Raw genomic sequence first — 26,080 nt, forward strand, 5'->3', positions numbered from 1 at the left:
ACGATACATTGAGTGGCCAATCGGTAAGTGTGTATACTTGTGGATTTGCCGTCAAGTTGACAAGGTGTATACTCAGCTCGAGTTCTATATTAATAAGAACACCAACAGTGAACTGCAGCTGCTAATAAGGGCAGAACTACAGTAGAATAATATACATTCGAGGCAGTGGTTCACAAACTGGGTGCCGCGGGTTAGTGATCCAGACCAAATCAAATAATTTATAGTTAATGTGATAGGAAAAGTCTGGCAATCATAAAATAGATGGACAAACAGAAGCACAACCCTGTCTACCACCACATAACTGATCCTAAGGATGATAGGTAAGCACAATTTACATACTTTAATATTGTTTACTGAATGTATTAATAAAAAACTGTTGACCTAGAGTTTCCATTAAAAAAAATGCTTATACTCTAGGATGCCATAATTGAAGACATTTGGGAACCACTAAAATGAGGTAATTAAATATAAAATATTAAATACTAAAAGAGCACAGATGGGGTAATTTATTCATAGTACCCACAAAATTCAGAAATTCAATAGACAAAACCATGTATTAAACCAGAGGTCCAAAACTGGGTGCCATGGGGCACTTGAAGGTTGTCCTGGGTTGTTGGTCCAGAACCCCCAAAAAATAATTTAGGATATAAAAAAATTACTGCTGGTGGCTGCCAATCATAAAATATTTGGCAAAACAGAGGTGCAACATGTCCACCATCAAATAACTGACCCCAAGGTGACAGATAGGTACAATTTACTTAATGTAATACCTTTTGCTGATTTTCTTAATAAGAAACTTTTGGCATAGGGGTGCCATAAACAAAATAATAATATTCTAGGGTGCTGTGATTCAAGAAAATTTGGGAACCACTGTATTAAACATTTCTAACAGCTTTAAAAAGTAATAAACTTTTATTAATCACTGGTAGTATAATAGACACTTAAACATGCAATAAAAATTCCTATTCAACAAATGATTCGATCCCAGCCAGACATGCTCCCTGCAGCAGTGCCAGAAGTAGAACTACTTAGATATTTTCCGTATGTGGATGGGAGGGTAGTACGTGCACTATCATGCCCATATTTACAGATATAAATGTGGAATCACATATAAAAGCTCAGAGTCCTCCCTTTCAAATTTTGTGGCTGCTTTAGCATCAATTATCTGGTGATCACCTCTGATCACAAGACACTCGCAAGACAATATCGGTAAACACTATGGAAAAAAATACTTTTCTATAAATGGTGAAGATGCCCTATTTACCCTATTCTGGCCCAGATACACATGTCTGGGTCTGTCTTGTAAGAAGGAATCTCTCTTTCAACAAGTTGCCCCCTTTAATAGTTATTGTATGGTGATCGCTGGACAGTAACTAAATAATTTCCCCAAAAAATGTAATTTTCAACAAATGTGGGAGGGGGAAGTCTGAAGCCTATTCCCCACTTGTGTGTAAAAAAAAGAGCTCCTTTATGTAATGCAGTAGGTTGTCTATTTTGTAAAATGGTAGAACCAAAAATGGGAGCCAACTGCTAATTAACAAAATATAATCAAATATAGTGACACTATAAAAGGAGTGCAGAAAAATCTGTGGAGTGACTATTTATTAGATCCTCAAATATTCAACAAATAAAAGAAAAAACACTGAAGATAATTTTTTATTTTATTATTTTAATAGCCTTTTATACATGTTAAGCATCAGCTCCTTTTGTGGGTACATTGTTATAAATATAGCCATTTTTCCTACTATGGGGTATTTCTTTCATGAAATTGTCAATCCAAATGAAGAAACCCCTTGGACAATTAATTAATCAATCTTTGTCCAGAAACACAACTGTTGTCTCTATCTAATTGAGTTCAATGTTTTGTGTGGAAATTATATCCCAAACCTGTGACTTTTACACTACATTAGCTGCCACCATACAGAAAATGAGATGTGCTAAACTACTCTTGCTACTTTAAATTAGATCAGTGGAAACAGTTAAGAGATTAAGGGGTCTATTTACTAAGCCTTGGAAGGAGTTAAAGTGGATAGAGATAAAGTACCAGCCAGACAGCTCCTGTCATTTTTCAAACACAGCTGTAACATGACAGTAGGAGCTGATTGGCTGGGACTTTATTTCTGTCCACTTTATCTCCATCCAATGCTTAGTCAGTATAGATTCACCCATGGGATGAAAGAAGTAAATTAGAAGGATAGATGTGTGGTAGATACTGTGGAGCAGATGTATTAAGCCTGGAGAAGTGATAAAGCAGTGATAAGTGGAAAGTGAAAGCGCACCAGCCAGTCACCTCCTAACTGTAATTTTTCAAGCCCATAATAATTGGCTGGTGCGTTATCACCTTCCACTTATCACTGCTTTATCACTTCTCCAGGCTTAATACATCTGTCCCTGTATTATCAGAAACTGTTGGTTGAAAAAAGAGCAACAGAAGAGGTATAGTGCTGTTACCTTTACAAATAGACCTACAGTAATGTCAAAGTGTTATCGCTAAAAAAAGTAGATCATGGATTTGGGGTATACCTAATAGTGGCAGAAGATAATAAATTTATAGAGAAAATAAGATCCTGAGACAAGTGAATTTAAAGAACTTGTACACATTACATTACAAAGAGTGGATGATTATTTAATATACTTCATGGCACCAAGAGGGTTATTCAGAGTTGTTAGCAAACCAAAAAAGTTAGCAATTGGGCAAGACCATGCTGCACTGTAACAGTTTATGTGAGTATACACCATCATACCTGCTTTCTTTGTCTTTAATTCTTTAATTTTCTGCTCCTTTTCTTGCGGTGTTACTGGAAGTAAAATAATAAAAAAGTCATGTTTCTTCCCCCAGTTGGGTAATGAACAAATCCAAACAAAAAAGTGACATCTACTGTATGAACAGTGTGCAATTTAACCTAACACTATTTTCTTTTAGATCTTTGGGACTGATTCAGACCCTGATGCTAATGTGCAAAAATAAAGCGATTTCTACATCTGCGCATGCTCGTAGGCCGGTACGTGAATATGCAAGGTCCTGAACTGCATTTTCTTTAGAACGCAGTTTAAGACGTGAAGGGGGTGGGAACAGGGCTTTGGTGTCACGTTTTGTAGGCACGGATGCTCCATTTTAGGGGCGCATTCTGGACAACGGAGGCGTGTCTGGATTGTTTGAGGGGCTGTGACCGTTAACGTGGTGGGTAGCTGCGTCTTGTCTCGTTTGCATCTTAGGCCTGCCTTGTTGCAGATTTTCTGGTCATGTGAAGGTCGTGAGTTTTCTGGCCATGCATGAGTTTTCTGACCATGCGCATCTGCAATGATTTGCAAGAATAGAAGCTCTTCCTCCCGCCCCCTGTTGACATCTTTTTTCATTGAAACCGACTTGTTCATACTTTACCAGTGGATGTGCAGAAGGAATTTAATAGTGTGCCGAGCGCAGCAAGGCACCGTGCCCAAAGCACGGCGAGCACAGCGAACCATGCGAGGGGACGCGGTACACCTACCCAGTGTCCATGTCGAAGTACACACAAAATAAAAAAAAACAACAACTTGTTGACTTTTTGACTTGTTGACATTTTAAATGTCGGTATTTTGACCTTGTCTGTATTTTGACCATTGGTCACTTGTTTTCAGTATTTTCACCATCGGGATTTTGATTGTAGGTAAATCATACTGATCCCATATTGTTGATGTCTGTCCAGTGTCTTGAGTTATACAATACCCTAAGGTGCATTTAGTATGCTGTGTTTATTGATTGATGCATGCTGATGGTGTTACATCGACCACATTTCAATTTTCAGTGGAGAACAAGCACATTTTAGTTGAGCTTGGCTTGGATGCATCATCATATTGCATGCACTTATTTAAAACTGGTAATAATACTAGCTTTGTGAAGGTGGTCTGTTTGGTCATGGACATTCTGGCACAGCTTACAAGAAGTATATTTGCATAAATGTTCAGCTTTAAAGTTGTGCCCACTATGGGCTTAATCGAGGACTTAATTTGCTCAGCACTAATGTTTGGGTGCAAAGGGATTTGCCTGTCAGTATACCTGAGAGTTTTTTTTTGGTCTTACCTTTGCCTAAGTTGTCCATTCCTTTTGCATTGCTACCCTCTCCCTCCCAATTTATCTGGTTGTTATGTTGTGATATGTTGTTACATGTGTCTGTATTTGCTATTCATGTAAGGGATTGTTTTAAATACAGGTCTATCCTGGAATGCACCTTAAATCTATTCTGTTGGGCATTCCTTTATATCTTGGGCAGGCCGATCACCATTGACCAAGAAGACATCTATGGGCCTAATTCAGACCTGATCGTAGTAGCAAATTTGTTAGCAGATTGGCAAAACCATGTGCAGTGCAGGGGGGGGCAGATATAACATGTGCAGAGAGAGTTAGATTTGGGTGGGTTATATTGTTTCTGTGCAGGGTAAATACAGGCTGCTTTATTTTTACACTGCAATTTAGATTTCAGTTTGCACATACCCCACACCCAAATCTAAATCTCTCTGTTATATCTGCCCCCCCCCCCCCCGCAGTGGGCATGGTTTAACCATGTACTAAGAAAGTTGATGCTATGATCAGCTCTGAATTAGGCCCAATGTTAGGTCAGTTTTCAGGTTAGTTGGATAAGTTATCCAGGACTTACTGTGTGCTGGGAAGGCATTTTCCTATTGATTCTAGATATTATTGACCAGTTTGGTCCTGAGTTTCACAGTTATTCATGTTGGGGTCAATGATCTTTGTAAGGAACTTGAATTCAGCGGACTCTTCAGATTAAGGCAGACTTAATGGAGTTTATGTCTCTCAGGAGGTCAATTTGGATAATTTGGTCACACAGCACAATGCAAGTTTGGAGTTGCCCACATGGTATGGCTGTATTGGACAGGATCAAATTTAAAGCCAACATTTCCATGAGAAAGTTTTTAATTAGTCATGTGGGTAGGTATCTTTAATTTGCAAAAATGATCTGTGACTGGGGTATATCTTAGTGAGGCAGGAATATCTTTTTTCATTGGGAGTTTACTTTCTTGTCTGGGTTTAGGTTATAGGGCATAACTGGTAGTTGCAGGTAACTAAACTTTTTGCTCTGTGAGCAGTCCCTGTCCTAATGGGAGACTTGAGTGACTTCCATGAGGTTGAGCTCAGTGGTGCGAAGCCAATAGAGATGGGGTGGGACATTCACAAATCAGGTTGCATCAGGAACATATGTTGACCCCCATTCCCACAATGCTTTCTTATGCCACCTTTAACTTTTTTTTCAATAAAAACTTTGACCTTAATTACACTTATTGTGTCTGTAGAGTAGGAGTGTGCACCGGACCATTTTTCGGGTTTTGTGTTTTGGTTTTGGATCTCCTTTGTGTTTTGGATCTGGATTGGTTTTGCCAAAACCACACTTGTGTGTTTTGGTTTTGGTTTTAGATCTGGATTTTAAAAAAAATCATCAAAACAGCTAAAATAACAGAATTTGGGGGTGGTTTTTTTTGTTCCTACAGTATTATTAACCTCAATAACATTAATTTCCACTCATTTCCAGACTATTCTGAACACCTTACAGCTCACAATATTGTTTTTATCCAGTTTAGGCTAAAAGGTTGCACCGAGGTAGCTGGACGGAGCAGCAGCAGCCCTTGGATGTAAATACTGGGAGGACAAAATATTTAAAAAAAAGAATGTACTTAAAATAAAGATGTATTAGGCAAGGCTCAAGATTTCAGTTCACAATAAGATGATTAAGGCAAAAAAGAATAAAAAAGACAATATTTTAGATTCCATTTATTTTACTTTCAATGTATTTTAGTTTCATTTATTTGGAATCAAATGTTTAATTTTCTCCAATATATCTTTGCTATGCAGAAAGTTCACAATATGAGTGTGGAGAGTTTATATTAATTTAATTTAAATGTATCTAATTTATAATTATTATTAATAATATTGATTTGAATTAATTACAATGTGGTGATAAGAAGAGTTATGAAAATAGGACAATAAGTTATAATAAGAATATGAGCTACAGACACCACACCCTGAAATGAACGGAGCATGCCTGGAAGTATTCTGGGAAGATACAGCACAAACTATAAAAAAAGATGTATTTTATTTTGGGTGAACTGACAGAACACCCCTAGATGGACTGAGCGGCTGCAGTCCCTGGATATATAATGGGATGACACAGCACAAAATATTAATTTAAATCAAATTATATATATTCTTTTTTATATCACACACTGTGGTTACAGTGTCACACAAATGAGTCAGAAATATGTAGAAGTATTTTTTATATCACACACCGGCGGTTACAGTGTCGCACAAATGAATCAAAATATATATAATAATTACACACTGTGGTTGACTACACCGACAGCGCCGCACAATGCGTTTATGAGTAGGAAATAATATAGTGTGGCCTGACCGGCAGTGTCACAGTACTTATGAAAATAAAATAAAAATTGTATAGTACACTGGGGTACAGCACAAACAATTTTTTTTTTAATAAATATAATTTTAGCCTTTTTTGTTTTTAGCTTTTATTATTTTAATTTTACACTGGGGTGGAGCCCCTGGATGGATGGACAGATCACCCCTTTCAGGTACAGCAGACAGAGCACCCCTTTCAAATTCATAATAGAAATATATTTTTGGCTTTGGATCACATACACAGGATATATAGCAGCAGTATATGGCAGCCGCTGTACTAGTAGTCAGAGTAATGCACCAATAGAAATATATTTTTTGCTTTGGATCACACACAGATGATATATAGCAGTAGTATACGGCAGCCGCTGTACTAGTAGTCAGAGTGATGCACCAATAGAAATATATTTTTTGCTTTGGATCACACACAGACAATATATACTATAGCAGACGTGTATGGCAGTACTGGTAGTCGTCACTGAGTGACACACCAATAGAAATATATTTTTTGCTCTGAATCCCACACAGAGTATATATAGCAGTAGTATACAGCAGTCACTGTACTAGTAGTCAGAGTGACGCACCAATAGAAATATATTTTTTGCTTTGGATCACATACAGAGGATATATAGCAGTAGTGTACAGCAGTACACAGCCCCTTATAGACAGAGAACCACACCTGGTACTATACACAGCCACAGTATGCTATATGCAGTGCACTGTCTACTATGCAGAGCCCTAACACAGTGACAGTCACAGCACACCTTTCACAAGCAGCCCCCCCAGGTTAACTCAACTCTCCTGCTGCAACCCCTCTGCTCTCTCCTGCCTCCCTTCTCTAACCTACCTATGCAATTACAGCACAGAATACAGCACAGAAGGAACACGTCCTTACTGTGCACTCTCCAAGTCCGAAGTGAAGAAGGCGCAGATCACAGGGACTATATATAGAATCCAAAACCCGCAAGATCCGACAGCGGGATGATGATGTTTTGCCTCATTTTTTGTTCCAAGCTAGGCACACAAAACTGAGCCTGACTTGGATCCGGACTCGGATCCCAAAATTCAGGGGGCTTAGGTTCTCAGAGACCCGAACCTGTTCATTCCTACTGTAGAGGTTATTTCAATGTTGATGGTTTTTTTGGCTATCTTTGGTGCAGTTTATTTCTTGATGTCCTCAAACATTAGTTATCTCATACTTTTGTATGATACGTTCCTTACACCATTTTTTCATTGTAATCTCATTTGTACAGGGCCATAATTAACTGGCATTAATATAGTTGTACTGGAGTTATATTTACACTCACCATGTGACTCCTTATTATCTTATGCCTCTATGCACACCTATGACCACCAGTAGTTACCAATAAATGTGTATCATGATTTTTGCTCAGTGAGCCTTCCTGCCATAGTGGTTAAAATACAAAACATTTTGCTGTGTCCATCATGGTGGAGAAAAAGGAAAAACATAAGAATTCTAAAGGGAGATTTCCAAATGCTTGATTTTAGTATGAGTGAGCTATAGTCTACATCACACGAAGTGCAGACACATAAAGGGTCAATAATCACAATAAGCCATTTGATGCAGTATTATAGACACAGCTGCATATTTTTTTCTTCTGTTGTTTTGGGGTCCAGAATGGTTTCCTCACATTTTTATGCACTTCTTCCAGGTCACATATCCTAGAAAAGTCACAGAGATAGACAGCGGTGCAAAAATATGCTAATACCACAGGAGGAATCTAGACGTCCTCTTACAGCCTATCAGATCCGAGGGCTGCATCCAAAGACGCAGCATCCTATCATCTGTGTGAATATTGGACAGCTGAGGAACCTCAGGTTACTCAGAATATATGTTTCATTCACACAGCCGAGGACAGTGAGGCTGCATCCAGGGCCACCGACGCGGGTTTAGGCACGTGCACCTGTATGTCACTCACCTGACATCTGCAGCCATACTGTGGACTTTATTCTGGTTTAGGAGTAAAGCAGAAAAGTAAAAGTAACTGTACACCTGGGAAAAGCTATATTGCACTATACAGCAGATTCGGCAGATGTAACATCGGCAGAGAGATTTAAATTTGGATGAGGTGTGTCCAAACTGAAGTCTAAATTGCAGTGCAAAAATATATCTGTCTACCATTTGCGGGCTACATGCAAAAGCAGCCAGTATTTACACTGCACAGAAAAAATATAAATGTATTTGCTCCCCTTGCATGGCAACATGGGCCCTCATTCTGAATTGTTCGCTCGCAAGCTGCTTTTAGCAGCATTGCACACGCTAAGCCGCCGCCTACTGGGAGTGAATCTTAGCTTAGCAGAATTGCGAACGAAAGATTCCTAAAATTGCGAATAGAAATTTCTTAGCAGTTTCTGAGTAGCTCGACACTTACTCTGCCACTGCGATCAGTTCAGTCAGTTTCGTTCCTGGTTTGACGTCACAAACACACCCAGCGTTCGCCCAGACACTCCCCCATTTCTCCAGACACTCCCGCGTTTTTCCCAGAAACGGCAGCGTTTTTTCACACACACCCATAAAACGGTCAGTTTCCGCCCAGAAACACTCACTTCCTGTCAATCACACAACGATCACCAGAACGAAGAAAAAAACTCATAATGCCGTGAGTAAAATACCAAACTTCTTAGCAAATTTACTTGGCGCAGCCGCAGTGCGAACATTGCGCATGCGCAGTTAGCGGAAAATCGCACCGATGCGAAGGAAAAGAATGAGCGAACAACTCGGAATGAGGGCCATGGTTTGTTCCAGATACAAGTACAGTACAGTACAGTACATGCTTGTTTTTGCTTTACTTGTAAATCAGAATCAGGCCCTGTGTTCAATATTGCTATTCTATGATTGACACCAGCATGTACACATCACAACCAGCTTTCTGCTCAAGTGAGCCTCACATTATTGCATACCTGCTTTCTTTGCCTCTTTAACATCTTTTTCTTTTGTTATTTTTTTCTTTGGTTCTTCTTTTGCTACAGAAAAAATAATGGACATTTCAATTACATATAGCAGCAACAGATTCTAAATTGTTCACTTGTATTTTACATAAAATATATTATTGATTAAAAGAAACATTAAGTCCAAAGCAATTTGTTTGTGTTGGTTTTGAGCTACCATAACATGCACTAGTGAACATTCTGGTTGTCACCCTTGTGATGTTTTTTTTGTGTCTTTATTTACTTTTTAGAGTAAGCCTAAAGATATAAAAGTTAATTAGGGTGCTTATACGGTATCCGGACAATAGATCTACTCTAAAAATATCTACAATCAATAGGTCTAACTCTAATGGTAGACATGCATTAGGTTGACAGGGTCGAAAGGTCGACATGACAATGACCGACACACTTAAGGTAGACACAAGTTTTTTAATTTTTTTTTACTTTTTCATACTTTACCATCCACGTGGACTACGATTTGGAATAGTAACCTGTGCCAAGCGCAGTGAGGCACCTTGCCCGATACCGTGAGCCATGTGAGGGGGCATAGTGCACTACTGGGGCTTGTTTGTGACAAAAAAGTGACAAAACACCCCCCTCACCCCCCAAAAAAAATATGGTGTCTACCTTTTATGTATCGCCCATTTAAATTTTTTACCTTTTCACCCTGTCAACATTTTCACTGTCGACCTTTCCTACTGTGTACCTATTCTGTGTCAACCTTTTGACCCTGTCGACCTTTTGACCCTGTCAACCTTATGCATGTCTATCACTAGTGGTAGACCTATTGAATGTAGGCCTTTTTAGTGTGGATCTAATAATCCACACCCGCTTATACAAATGCTGTATACTGTATGTTTAGTATACATTTATTTGGACATTTCATGCTTTTCTAAAATAATAATGTCCAGAAAACATAGTTTATAAACCCAGATTCAAGGTTAAATAAAAATAGGATTGCTGAGAAAAGCTATTTGAACATACAGGTACAAAAGTAGGATTTGCAAGGGTAGGTTTCCATATATTTATACTGTATGGGGAAGGATACATCATATTGGCCTCATCCTCAATAGAGATGTGCAGTTTGGTTCTCCGGAAATGCAAATCCAGCCAAATTTTGTGGATCCAAGCTGAACCAAAATCTGGTCTTCAGAGGAGATCCAATCCAAATCATGTCCTGGGGGGTAATTCAGAGTTGATCGCAGCAGCAAATTTGTTAGCAGTTGGGCAAAACCATGGGGGTCATTCCGACACGTTCGCATGCAGAGGTTTAACGCTGCGGTGCGAATGGGTCCGGAATGCGCATGTGCGGTGGCTGCAATGTGCATGCGCGACATTGCGCGGCGACAGGGGTCGCCAGGTTACGTTGTGTCCTATGAAGAAAGCGGTCACAGAGCCGACCGCAAGAAGATTGACAAGAAGAAGGCATTCCTGGGCGGATACGGACCGTTGGCTGCCGTTTTCGGGGAGTGGTAAGGAAAACGCAGGCGTGTCCAGGAGAACGAAGGGCGGATGTCTGACGTCAAAGCCTGCTCCAGCATCGCAGAGATCGTCGCACAGGGTAAGTAGGTATAGGGCTGGTCTTGTTCGGCTTGAACATTTTTTAGCTTAGCAGGGCTGCACAAGCGATCGCAGCCCTGCTAAGCTATAATACACTCCTCCATAGGCGTGTACTAGTTGATCGCAGCAGCAGCAAAAAGTTGCTGGCTGCGATCAACTTGGATTGACCACCCATGTGCACTGCAGGTGTGGCAGATATAACATTTGCAGAGAGATAGAGAGAAAAGTGTGGTGTGTTCAAACTGAAATCTAAATTGCAGTGTAAAAATAAAGCAGCCAGTATTTACCCTGCACAGAAACAATATAATCCACCCATTAGTAATATGGTGTTTTGTGTGCACCTTGTGAATAATAACTTTTAATCCCCCTGTATTTAAAACACACATTACTTAGCATGCCATGCAGGGAAACTGAACTCACAACCTCATATACTGCAGTCAAACATATTTCACTTGAGCTGTTTTCTCCTGTGTTGCAACCTAGTAATTACCTCTACATTACCTGTATAAAGCTAGTTGTAATTGTCAGCTTACACCATTGCAAGTACAGTAAGAAGATCTCTTTATTGCACAACCACATATACTGTAGATCTACCAAGCTGCAATGGTTTAAACTAAAGGGGCATACACACGGTGAGATATTATCTAAGTGCCGATTTTGACTTTACGATTTCCCTTGAACTTCCTGGAGCCCAGAAGCACCGATTCTTTACTAGCGATTTTGACTATATACAATTTTTACTATATGTACTATATTGTACACAAGTCTATTTTTTCTTGCGATACCAACCACACGCGAACACACTTATCAGTATTGCAAGCTGTGTACACACGGTGCAATATGTGCTAACTATTTTACGATTTTGACTATAGAGTCTAAATCGAAAGAAAACATCACACCATGTGTATGCACCTTAACAGTTAAAAGTAACTTTATACAGTTATAATAACTAGGTTTCCTATAATATAGCTCCAATTGTCTGACTGCAGCATTTGAGGTTGTGAATTCGAGTCCTGTATATAGCATGTGGAGCAATGTTTACTTTAAGTACAGGAGAAGTTAACTAAAGGTGAACATACAGTATTGTACCGCCCAACAAACCTCCCATTTAAAAGGTTATAGTACATTTATGTTGACATTCACAATATTGACATTCATTAGGTTGAGATGAGAATGTTGACATGGTTGTAATGTCAGCATTAACCTTGTCAGCATTCAGCATGCTGTAATGTTGACATTGCTGAAATGTCAATAATGTATTTTTTGTGTAATTTCCTCTAACACTAACTGTAACCCTAACGCTAAACGAAATGTCAACATATGACAATGTCGGCATTTCCTATGTTGACATTATGTTAATGTCAATATTTTGCAAGTGTCAACATTAATGATGTTGACATTTTAACCATGATGAATTCATCAATGTCAACCTTCTAGTGTTGACATAATGACTGATGACATAGTGACTGTACAATACCATTTAAGGTGGAAGATGTTTTAATATACTGTATGTCTATTTTTTCATATGTTTTTTTTTTTTTACTGTTCTACTTGTGGATTGATATTATTACCAATAGTATAACATTACATTTTAAATGAGTTCCCCAATTATGGAGTGCCTTGTTTTTTGCTATTCAAAATTTTACTTAGTCTGGGGAGCATCACCTGTATATTCTGTACTTCCATCATATTACCCGATACATTTAATACTTATCTATTACCTGCGGTTATTTTTCAGATTATTCTATGCAGGACTCTTCAGTACCCCCCTTCCCCCCAAGGACAGTACAGGCACAATTAGGTGGGATGCCTGCACTCTGTGTATACATCAGCATGCAAGATGTGATAAACAGGACATATTTATATATGTATATTCACAGTGCATAAGTGCTATGGTGCCCATAATTTTGTGGTGGAATTTCGCTATCTGCATGTAGGTGGTATCGATAGAACTATATTACTGTATTGTAAAAAGGTGCCTTTGTAGCAATGACTGAACTGCACTTCATTCATACAGTGGTGTGGTAAATGCCGGATCATTTAATAAACAGTGCACACTGCACAAAGCTAAGCAGATACTCTGTACTCATACAATGATCCCTTTTCCAAGCTCCATTTGCACTTTCCTCGCAGAATGATGAATGGAACAAAACTCAGCTGTGACTATAAATCCTTTACTATACTTAAAAAATCTATTTGTCTATATAGTTTCATGCATTATTATGACAGTGAACAGACAGTCAGGTAAAAAATATTTATGATAACTGAACATGTTGAAATATAAACCATCCAGATGGGCATTTGAAAACCAAAAATGATGTGATGATGACAAGGATGAAAGGTAGTTTTTGTGCGCTTGTATATAGTACTGTACTATCATATAAGATGGACAAGATTTTGAACTGTAGCCAACAGTTATATTCAATTTATTACAGTCAATCCTTTACAAACTAGAGGTAAGTGGTTTGATTTTATTACTGTAGCTAAGTTAAATGTAAAAAAGTGCCCTTTAAAAACCAAGAATATCTACAAAAACATATGCTTTAATAAACAATAACTTTCAAACATAAAGTTGCTAAATATAATTTCTCCATATTAGCTACACAAAGTAGATCCTTGTTTCATAGTAATTCATATTATAGTAGTACAATGTCCTTTCATTTTCCAGAGCAAATCGACCAGTGGATTAAAGTCCTGTCATTTTACATCTCTGATAGTTACAGCTCCACGTGCCTTGCTGTTGGTTTACCAATAATTTCCCTCGGAAGATCTGCCAAAAATCATAAATACATTTGTATCATCACGATTAGACTACTGTAATGCCCTCTACCTTGGTCTCCCAACAAAAGAATTGAATGCTTACAGCTGGTACAAAACACAGCTGTCAGACTGTTAACCGACCAGCCCCGTTCTGGCCACATAACACCCATTCTCGACTCCCTTCACTGGCTGCCTGTAAGATGGCGAATCATCTTCAAGATTGGCTTACTGACTTTTAAAGCAGTACATGACCAGGGCCCAAGGTACCTGAAGCAGCTTCAGATTCCATACTGTCCCACTTGATTACTACGATATATAGATGAAGGACTTTTAGCAGTACCTAGAATCTCCTGTAATTCATCTCAGGATCAATCTTTTAGCCATACGGCTTCATCCTATGAAACTCATTTTCCCTCACAGTTCGAGAGGCCCTCCCACTCTAGATTCCTTCATAAACAGACTTCTAACTTTCCTGTGTACTCAAGTATTTCCATAATGTCCCTTTAGTATTGTCATGCTCTCTGTATTTTATGAAAAGCTTTTCTGTACTTCTCTGTTTCTGTACTATATTATGTTTATTCTATCTGTTAAGCACCTTGAGTCCTGTTGTAGAAAGAGCGCTATATAAATAAAATTATTATTATTATTATTATTATTATTATTAATAATAATAATAATAATAATAATAATAAATTAGCCCTAAATCATGTTGCATTCAATAAAACGGTAAGTGGTTGATGTATCGAGCAGTGAAAAGAGTGGAGAAGGGGACGAGTAAAGAAGTTGCCCATATCAACCAATCAGCTTTGAGGAAGCATTTATCAAGTACACTCTATTAAATGATAGATATATGCTGTTTGCTATGGGCAACTTCCCCATTGATCCACTCCTCCACCCTTTTCTCTGCTTGGTGCATTAGCCTCTAATTTATTTAGCAGATTGGGCAGGCAAATGATATTGTGTGCCTCCATGGTCCTGTAGTGTGTACAACTGTATGAACGATATAATAAAAAATTATTCATACTGGTGTGACCTGCAATACTGACTGCTGCTCTTATAATGGAACAATTCACTTCCCCCATTGCAGTGAAGAAAGGGGTCTAGTAAAATAAATTGACGAACATACACTTTGCTTCTCTTTCTTTGAAGAATGGTACCACTACCAGTCTTATGAAAAAGGCACCATTTCTTTTCTAACTCATCTCCAGCATGCTGAAGGTCATGTGGCCAGGTATTTCTGGTCTGTGACGTACACAGCTGCAACAAAGCAGTTTGGTAGTACAACTGTGCCATGGTTGGTTTCTGCAACAGTCTATATACAGTAGAGATGAGCGCCTGAAATTTTTCGGGTTTTGTGTTTTGGTTTTGGGTTCGGTTCCGCGGCCGTGTTTTGGGTTCGAACGCGTTTTGGCAAAACCTCACCGAATTATTTTTGTCGGATTCGGGTGTGTTTTGGATTCGGGTGTTTTTTTCAAAAAACCCTAAAAAACAGCTTAAATCATAGAATTTGGGGGTAATTTTGATCCCAAAGTATTATTAACCTCAAAAAACATAATTTACACTCATTTTCAGCCTATTCTGAACACATCACACCTCACAATATTATTTTTAGTCCTAAAATTTGCACCGAGGTCGCTGTGTGAGTAAGATAAGCGACCCTAGTGGCCGACACAAACACCGGGCCCATCTAGGAGTGGCACTGCAGTGTCACGCAGGATGTCCCTTCCAAAAAACCCTCCCCAAACAGCACATGACGCAAAGAAAAAAAGAGGCGCAATGAGGTAGCTGTGTGAGTAAGATTAGCGACCCTAGTGGCCGACACAAACACCGGGCCCATCTAGGAGTGGCACTGCAGTGTCACGCAGGATGGCCCTTCCAAAAAACCCTCCCCAAACAGCACATGACGCAAAGAAAAAAAGAGGCGCAATGAGGTAGCTGTGTGAGTAAGATTAGCGACCCTAGTGGCCGACACAAACACCGGGCCCATCTAGGAGTGGCACTGCAGTGTCACGCAGGATGGCCCTTCCAAAAAACCCTCCCCAAACAGCACATGACGCAAAGAAAAAAAGAGGCGCAATGAGGTAGCTGACTGTGTGAGTAAGATTAGCGACCCTAGTGGCCGACACAAACACCGGGCACATCTAGGAGTGGCACTGCAGTGTCACGCAGGATGTCCCTTCCAAAAAACCCTCCCCAAACAGCACATGACGCAAAGAAAAAAAGAGGCGCAATGAGGTAGCTGTGTGAGTAAGATTAGCGACCCTAGTGGCCGACACAAACACCGGGCCCATCTAGGAGTGGCACTGCAGTGTCACGCAGGATGTCCCTTCCAAAAAACCCTCCCCAATCAGCACATGATGCAAAGAAAAAGAAAAGAAAAAAGAGGTGCAAGATGGAATTATCCTTGGGCCCTCCCACCCACCCTTATGTTGTATAAACAAAACAGGACATGCACACTTTAACCAACCCATCATTTCAGTGACAGGGTCTGCCACACGACTGTGACTGATATGACGGGTTGGTTTGGACCCCCCCCAAAAAAGAAGCAATTAATCTCTCCTTGCACAAACTGGCTCTACAGAGGCAAGATGTCCACCTCATCTTCACCCTCCGATATATCACCGTGTACATCCCCCTCCTCACAGATTATCAATTCGTCCCCACTGGAATCCACCATCTCAGCTCCCTGTGTACTTTGTGGAGGCAATTGCTGCTGGTCAATGTCTCCGCGGAGGAATTGATTATAATTCATTTTAATGAACATCATCTTCTCCACATTTTCTGGATGTAACCTCGTACGCCGATTGCTGACAAGGTGAGCGGCGGCACTAAACACTCTTTCGGAGTACACACTTGTGGGAGGGCAACTTAGGTAGAATAAAGCCAGTTTGTGCAAGGGCCTCCAAATTGCCTCTTTTTCCTGCCAGTATAAGTACGGACTGTGTGACGTGCCTACTTGGATGCGGTCACTCATATAATCCTCCACCATTCTATCAATGTTGAGAGAATCATATGCAGTGACAGTAGACGACATGTCCGTAATCGTTGTCAGGTCCTTCAGTCCGGACCAGATGTCAGCATCAGCAGTCGCTCCAGACTGCCCTGCATCACCGCCAGCGGGTGGGCTCGGAATTCTGAGCCTTTTCCTCGCACCCCCAGTTGCGGGAGAATGTGAAGGAGGAGATGTTGACAGGTCGCGTTCCGCTTGACTTGACAATTTTGTCACCAGCAGGTCTTTCAACCCCAGCAGACCTGTGTCTGCCGGAAAGAGAGATCCAAGGTAGGCTTTAAATCTAGGATCGAGCACGGTGGCCAAAATGTAGTGCTCTGATTTCAACAGATTGACCACCCGTGAATCCTTGTTAAGCGAATTAAGGGCTGCATCCACAAGTCCCACATGCCTAGCGGAATCGCTCCGTGTTAGCTCCTTCTTCAATGCCTCCAGCTTCTTCTGCAAAAGCCTGATGAGGGGAATGACCTGACTCAGGCTGGCAGTGTCTGAACTGACTTCACGTGTGGCAAGTTCAAAGGGCATCAGAACCTTGCACAACGTTGAAATCATTCTCCACTGCACTTGAGACAGGTGCATTCCATCTCCTATATCGTGCTCAATTGTATAGGCTTGAATGGCCTTTTGCTGCTCCTCCAACCTCTGAAGCATATAGAGGGTTGAATTCCACCTCGTTACCACTTCTTGCTTCAGATGATGGCAGGGCAGGTTCAGTAGTTTTTGGTGGTGCTCCAGTCTTCTGTACGTGGTGCCTGTACGCCGAAAGTGTCCCGCAATTTTTCTGGCCACCGACAGCATCTCTTGCACGCCCCTGTCGTTTTTTAAAAAATTCTGCACCACCAAATTCAAGGTATGTGCAAAACATGGGACGTGCTGGAATTTGCCCATATTTAATGCACACACAATATTGCTGGCGTTGTCCGATGCCACAAATCCACAGGAGAGTCCAATTGGGGTAAGCCATTCCGCGATGATCTTCCTCAGTTGCCGTAAGAGGTTTTCAGCTGTGTGCGTATTCTGGAAAGCGGTGATACAAAGCGTAGCCTGCCTAGGAAAGAGTTGGCGTTTGCGAGATGCTGCTACTGGTGCCGCCGCTGCTGTTCTTGCGGCGGGAGTCCATACATCTACCCAGTGGGCTGTCACAGTCATATAGTCCTGACCCTGCCCTGCTCCACTTGTCCACATGTCCGTGGTTAAGTGGACATTGGGTACAACTGCATTTTTTAGGACACTGGTGAGTCTTTTTCTGACGTCCGTGTACATTCTCGGTATCGCCTGCCTAGAGAAGTGGAACCTAGATGGTATTTGGTAACGGGGGCACACTGCCTCAATAAATTGTCTAGTTCCCTGTGAACTAACGGCGGATACCGGACGCACGTCTAACACCAACATAGTTGTCAAGGACTCAGTTATCCGCTTTGCAGTAGGATGACTGCTGTGATATTTCATCTTCCTCGCAAAGGACTGTTGAACAGTCAATTGCTTACTGGAAGTAGTACAAGTGGGCTTACGACTTCCCCTCTGGGATGACCATCGACTCCCAGCGGCAACAACAGCAGCGCCAGCAGCAGTAGGCGTTACACGCAAGGATGCATCGGAGGAATCCCAGGCAGGAAAGGACTCGTCAGACTTGCCAGTGACATGGCCTGCAGGACTATTGGCATTCCTGGGGAAGGAGGAAATTGACACTGAGGGAGTTGGTGGGGTGGTTTGCGTGAGCTTGGTTACAAGAGGAAGGGATTTACTGGTCAGTGGACTGCTTCCGCTGTCACCCAAAGTTTTTGAACTTGTCACTGACTTATTATGAATGCGCTGCAGGTGACGTATAAGGGAGGATGTTCCGAGGTGGTTAACGTCCTTACCCCTACTTATTACAGCTTGACAAAGGGAACACACGGCTTGACACCTGTTGTCCGCATTTCTGGTGAAATACCTCCACACCGAAGAGCTGATTTTTTTGGTATTTTCACCTGGCATGTCAACGGCCATATTCCTCCCACGGACAACAGGTGTCTCCCCGGGTGCCTGACTTAAACAAACCACCTCACCATCAGAATCCTCCTGGTCAATTTCCTCCCCAGCGCCAGCAACACCCATATCCTCCTCATCCTGGTGTACTTCAACACTGACATCTTCAATCTGACTATCAGGAACTGGACTGCGGGTGCTCCTTCCAGCACTTGCAGGGGGCATGCAAATAGTGGAAGGCGCATGCTCTTCACGTCCAGTGTTGGGAAGGTCAGGCATCGCAAACGACACAATTGGACTCTCCTTGTGGATTTGGGATTTCAAAGAACGCACAGTTCTTTGCGGTGCTTTTGCCAGCTTGAGTCTTTTCAGTTTTCTAGCGAGAGGCTGAGTGCTTCCATCCTCATGTGAAGCTGAACCACTAGCCATGAACATAGGCCAGGGCCTCAGCCGTTCCTTGCCACTCCGTGTGGTAAATGGCATATTGGCAAGTTTACGCTTCTCCTCCGACAATTTTATTTTAGGTTTTGGAGTCCTTTTTTTTCTGATATTTGGTGTTTTGGATTTGACATGCTCTGTACTATGACATTGGGCATCGGCCTTGGCAGACGACGTTGCTGGCATTTCATCGTCTCGGCCATGACTAGTGGCAGCAGCTTCAGCACGAGGTGGAAGTGGATCTTGATCTTTCCCTAATTTTGGAACCTCAACTTTTTTGTTCTCCATATTTTATAGGCAGAACTAAAAGGCACCTCAGGTAAACAATGGAGATGGATGGATTGGATAGTTTACTAGTATACAATTATGGACGGACTGCCACGGTTAGGTGGTATAAAAAAACCACGGTTAGGTGGTATATATTATAATAATAATACAATTATGGATGGACGGACTGCCTGCCGACTGCCGACACAGAGGTAGCCACAGCCGTGAACTACCGCACTGTACACTGGTTGATAAAGAGATAGTAGTATACTCGTAACAACTAGTATGACACTATGACGACGGTATAAAGAATGGAAAAAAAACCACGGTTAGGTGGTATATATTATAATAATAATACAATTATGGATGGACGGACTGCCTGCCGACTGCCGACACAGAGGTAGCCACAGCCGTGAACTACCGCACTGTACACTGGTTGATAAAGAGATAGTAGTATACTCGTAACAACTAGTATGACACTATGACGACGGTATAAAGAATGGAAAAAAAACCACGGTTAGGTGGTATATATTATAATAATAATACAATTATGGATGGACGGACTGCCTGCCGACTGCCGACACAGAGGTAGCCACAGCCGTGAACTACCGCACTGTACACTGGTTGATAAAGAGATAGTAGTATACTCGTAACAACTAGTATGACACTATGACGACGGTATAAAGAATGGAAAAAAAACCACGGTTAGGTGGTATATATTATAATAATAATACAATTATGGATGGACGGACTGCCTGCCGACTGCCGACACAGAGGTAGCCACAGCCGTGAACTACCGCACTGTACACTGGTTGATAAAGAGATAGTAGTATACTCGTAACAACTAGTATGACACTATGACGACGGTATAAAGAATGGAAAAAAAACCACGGTTAGGTGGTATATATTATAATAATAATACAATTATGGATGGACGGACTGCCTGCCGACTGCCGACACAGAGGTAGCCACAGCCGTGAACTACCGCACTGTACACTGGTTGATAAAGAGATAGTAGTATACTCGTAACAACTAGTATGACACTATGACGACGGTATAAAGAATGGAAAAAAAACCACGGTTAGGTGGTATATATTATAATAATAATACAATTATGGATGGACGGACTGCCTGCCGACTGCCGACACAGAGGTAGCCACAGCCGTGAACTACCGCACTGTACACTGGTTGATAAAGAGATAGTAGTATACTCGTAACAACTAGTATGACACTATGACGGTATAAAGAAAGAAAAAAAAATACCACGGTTAGGTGGTATATATTGTAATACAATTATGGATGGACGGACTGCCTGCCGAGTTCCGACTGCCGACACAGAGGTAGCCACAGCCGTGAACTACCGCACTGTACTGTGTCTGCTGCTAATATAGACTGGTTGATAAAGAGATAGTATACAATACATACAACAATGAATATACTACTATACTGGTGGTCAGGCACTGGTCACCACTAGTCACACTGGCAGTGGCACTCCTGCAGCAAAAGTGTGCACTGTTTAATTTTAAATTAATATAATATTATGTACTCCTGGGGGCTCCTGCTATAACAACCTGCAGTGCTCCCCAGTCTCCCCCACAATTATTATAAGCTTTGCCTTTTATACATTGATGTGCAGCACACTGGGCTGAGCTGAGTGCACACAGACTGAGTCACACTGTGTGACTGGCTGCTGCTGTGTATCGTTTTTTTTCAGGCAGAGAACGGATATAGCAGAGAACGGATATATATTAAAATAAATAAAAGTTAACTAACAACAACTGCACTGGTCACTGTGGTAAACTCTGTCTGACTCTGCACAATCTCTCTCTCTCTTCTAATCTAATTTCTAATGGAGAGGACGCCAGCCACGTCCTCTCCCTATCAATCTCAATGCACGTGTGAAAATGGCGGCGACGCGCGGCTCCTTATATAGAATCCGAGTCTCGCGAGAATCCGACAGCGTCATGATGACGTTCGGGCGCGCTCGGGTTAACCGAGCAAGGCGGGAGGATCCGAGTCTGCTCGGACCCGTGAAAAAAACATGAAGTTCGTGCGGGTTCGGTTTCAGAGAAACCGAACCCGCTCATCTCTAATATACAGTACCGTGGATGGCAATTGACATGTACAGTATGACTGGTAATTAGGTACTGTTTGTGTAAGTACACTTTGCTGCTAGTCCATCATCCACAGTGTAGAGAGCACATTTCTAGAGTTCATTATCCTGATTCTGGATGGTACAGTAAAGTATAGAAGAAACTCAAAAGCATCAGTTTACTTAAATCAGGTCTGTTGTAAACAAATTAGATTTATAATGTTGAAGTAGAAAATAAGCATCTCTTTTGACATATGCATATTCTCATAAAGATAATGGAAAATTTTCCTTGCTAAATCTCATCAGAATACAAATTCAGATTCAGTTCCCTTGTCTCGTTCACTTTTGACAAGTTTCTGCATTTGAAGAATCCTGTAGTTATTTTATTAACTAGCCACAGTACTTGAAACATATTGCTGCGATAGACATAAATTATTGATTTTATAAGAATAAATGCCAAATAAATTACATTATCACTATTATTGCATAAAATGCTGACTAGAGCTGATCTAACTCAGTACAAATGTAAGTGACATATGCTACATGGCTCTTCCTGCTTATTAAAATTTTGTAGCTGTAATCACATTCCTGGCAGCCCTTAAAATGATGTCATAACTAACTTGTCTACTGTACTCATACTGCCTTCTAATCCACACTTTGGGCTTGATACAAAGGTGAACACAATGCCAATGGTGGTCATTCCGAGTTGTTCGCTCGTTGCCGATTTTCGCTATGCTGCGATTTGTTGCTAAATGCGCATGTGCATGGTACGCAGCGTGCATGCGCTAAGTTATTTTACACAAAACTTAGTAGATTTGCTGTGGATCCTGCTGCGCTTTTCAGTCGCACTGCTGATCGGCGAGTGATTGACAGGAAAGGGACGTTTCTGGGTGGTAACTGAGCGTTTTCCGGGAGTGTGCTTAAAAACGCAGGCGTGTCAGGGAAAAACGTGGGAGTGTCTGGAGAAACGGGGGAGTGGCTGGCCGAACGCAGGGCGTGTTTGTGACGTCAAACCAGGAACTAAACGGACCGAGCTGATCGCAATCTAGAAGTAGGTCTGGAGCTAAACAGAAACTGCAAGAAAATATTTAGTAACAGTCCTGCTAATCTTTCGTTCGCTATTCTGCTAAGCTAAGATACACTCCCAGAGGGCGGCGGCCTAGCATGTACAATGCTGCTAAAAGCAGCTAGCGAGCGAACAACTCGGAATGAGGGCCAATGTTTGCACAGTTGAGCGATTGTTGCTATCATGCATGGGTAAAAAGGTAAAAAGTAGAGATGAGCGGGTTCGGTTCTCTGAAAACCAAACCCTACCGAACATCACGTGCCGAGCCCGGATTCAAATCTGGCTCGGGACTTCCCGCCAGACTCGGAAACCAGAACGAGGCAAAATGTTATCATCCCGCTGTCAGATTCTTGTGGGTTTTGGATTCCATATAAGGAGCTGCGCATCACCGCCATTTTCACTCCAGTCCTGGAGAGTATAGCGAGAGGACGTATCTCTCTCCTCAGTGTCTGTCTGTGCAATGAAAGTGGTGTGGCGACCTTCTCTGTCTTATGTGTGTCACTCTAGTGCTGTCTTCTGCTGAATCAGTCCAGTGGTGGTGTCTTGTGCTGCATCAGTCCAGTCACAGTGGTGGTGTTCTCTGCTGCCATATGTCCAGTGCTGCTGTATAAGTCCAGTCCAATGGTGCTGTGTTGTGCTGCATCAGTCCAGTGGGGGTGAACCTGTGCTGCTGTATAAGTCCAGTGGTACTGCTGTATAAGTCCAGTGATACTGCCGTACATGTCCAATGAAACTGCCGTATAAGTCCAGTTATACTGCCGTATAAATCCAGTCCAGTGGTACTGCTGTATATGTCCAGTGATACTGCCGTATAAGTCCAGTGATACTGCCGTATAAATCCAGTCCAGTGGCACTGCTGTATAAGTCCAGTAATACTGCCATACAGTATATGCAGAGCCGGCCCTAAGCATAGACAAACTAGGCCAATGCCTAGGGCATTTGGCATGCCTAGGGGCACAAGTAGCTTCTGCTGATTAAAATGATATGCAACATGCCTATATTCTGTGTGTGTCTGCAGCTGTATCTGCACACAAAATGCTACGTTACAGTGTATTCCTGGAAATCTCTGTAATGTAGCACTTCATATGCAGCTACAGTAACAGTTGCACACAAAATATGGGCATGCTGCATATCATTTTATTCAGCAGAAGCTGCTTGTGCATCCTAGCCACATAGCAATGCAAAAAAGGCACCTGACTTTAGCAGAGCTGCCAGCTGACTCATGCCAGGCATCTCCTGCTGCATGCGTATTAAGGCAAGATGCATCAGGACACATCTGTATCCAAGTAAAGGACACAGTGTTAGCGGCCATGAGAGTGCTGTGTGTGGTAGGTTGGTTGTGCAATAGTGTTTGGCATATGTGTAAGGAGCAATATGTGTGTCATGTGTATAAATGCATTAATAATGTTCAGCATATGTGTAAGGGGCATTATGTGTGTCATGTATATAAATGCATTATTAATGTGTGGCATATGTGTAAGGGGCAATAGGTGTGTCATTATGTGTATAGGGAGATTAATCATGTGCAGCATATGTGTAAGGGATATTATGTGTGTCATTTTGTGTATAAGAGCATTAATTATGTGGGGCATATTTGTATGGGACATTATGTGTATAAGGGCGTTAATAAAGGTTGGCATAATGTGTAAGGTGCATTATGTTTATAAGGATATTTATAATGTGTGTCATATATTTAATGGGCATTACTGTGTGGTATTATGTGTATAAATGCATTACTAATATGTGACATTATGTGTATAAGGTGCTCTACTGTGTGGCATAACATATAGGAAGGGCACTGCTGGGTGGTCTGATGTGAATAAGAGCAATATGGTGTGGTGTAATGTGAATGAGAATTTAAGTGTGATGTAATATGAATATCGGTCTACTGTGAGGAGTAACATTTATAAGGTAAAGTGGTACTACTGTGTGATGCAATGTGAATAAGGGACACTATCGCATGATAAAATGTGAATAAAGTTGCACTACAGTGTGCTGTAATTTGAATTGGGGGTACTATTTCCCAGCAAGAACACGCCACTTTTTGGGCTGTGCACCGAATGTGTGCACTGTTCCTATTTAAAATACCAGGGGTAAGAGCAACAAAAATGAGGACTGCTATGGGTGATAGTTCTGGGAAAGGGGTGCAGAGTCAGAGGCGGAACTAGCAGCGGTGCTAGGGGGCACCAGCCAAAATCTTGCCTAGGGAATCATATTGGTTATGGCTGGCTGTGCGTATATGTCCAGTGGTACTGCCGTATAAGTCCAGTGATACAGGCGTATAAATGCATTCTAGTGGTTCTGCCATATAAATAAAGTGATACTGCCATAAAAATCCAGTCCTGTGGTACTGCTATATAAATCCAGTCTAGTGGTACTGCCGTATAAGTCCAGTGATACTGCCATAAAAGTCCAGTGGTACTGCCTATAAATCCAGTCAAGTGATAATGCCAAATAAGACCAGTGATAATGCCTATATGTCCAGTGGTACTGCCATATATGTCCAGTGGTACTGCCGTATATGTCCAGTGGTACTGCCGTATAAATACAGTGATACTGCTGTATAAATCCAGTCCAGTGGTACTGCCATATAAGTCCAGTAATACTGCCTTATAAGTCTAGTGACACTGCCGTATAAGTCCAGTGGTACTGCCGTATAAATCCAGTGGTACTGGTGTATAAATCAAGTCCAGTGATACTGCCATATAAATCCAGAGATACTGGTGTATATGTCCAGTGGTACTGCTGTATAAATCCAGTGGTACTGCCGTATATGCCCAGTACAGTGATACTGCCATATAAGTCCAGTGATACTGCCGTATATGTCCAGTGATACTGCCATATATGTCCAGTGGTACTGCTGTATATTTCCAGTGGTAAAGGAAGTCCCGCACCAGACCTATTCTCATAACTGTAAATTTCAGGGATATAGTCTCTTAATTTTGTGTACCATACACACATATATCTGTAGACTGGTGCTACCCACTGATCCAAAAATATATGCAAGAAAGAAGAAAAAAGAAACAGGGATCAGTTTTTATGGGTGCACTCACTCCCATTCTATATCACCTCCAACTATAATTTTATTGTTTTTATATTTCACTGTTGAGGCCTCATTTAGAGGTCAAAATACTTCATATGGGATACTAATAAAGTTGATTCATTCCATATGGGTATTGGTAATGTACTATGATTGAGTGTCAACTCATATATATAAAAAAAGTTTAATGACACTATATTAACAATAGTATTTTGTATTTATGGGAGTGAGTGCACCCATAAAAACTGATCCCTGTTTCTTTTTTCTATATTTCCAGTGGTACTGCCGTATATGTCCAGTCCAGTGGTGCTGCCATATAAGTTCAGTGGTGCTGTATATTTTTTACTCCAAATAAAGGGGTTTTTAATTTTTAATCCAAATTATTTTTACAGGGATAGCCCTGCGTGGTGTAGAGGTACACTCTCCTGTGCTGCATTTTGTTATATAACTCCAGAAAAATAATGGAGAACAAAAATTTGGAGGATAAAATAGGGAAAGATCAAGAACCACTTCCTTCTACTACTGCT

General features: G+C 41.3%; 1 protein-coding gene across 1 annotated transcript in view; it reads right to left on the reverse strand.

The window, feature by feature from the left end:
- The window catches only part of TRDN (triadin), an 862,718-nt gene that overhangs the window by 419,300 nt on the left and 417,338 nt on the right, over window positions 1-26,080 (reverse strand). The window contains exons 22-23 of the mRNA XM_063919338.1: window positions 9,326-9,388; window positions 2,745-2,798 (exon numbers count right to left, since the gene is read on the reverse strand). Coding sequence (XP_063775408.1) covers window positions 2,745-2,798; window positions 9,326-9,388 — 117 coding nt within the window. The remainder of the gene's footprint in view (window positions 1-2,744; window positions 2,799-9,325; window positions 9,389-26,080) is intronic.

The sequence above is a fragment of the Pseudophryne corroboree genome, chromosome 4 (genome assembly GCF_028390025.1).
Source record: "Pseudophryne corroboree isolate aPseCor3 chromosome 4, aPseCor3.hap2, whole genome shotgun sequence".
Classification (NCBI taxonomy): Eukaryota; Metazoa; Chordata; class Amphibia; order Anura; family Myobatrachidae; genus Pseudophryne; species Pseudophryne corroboree.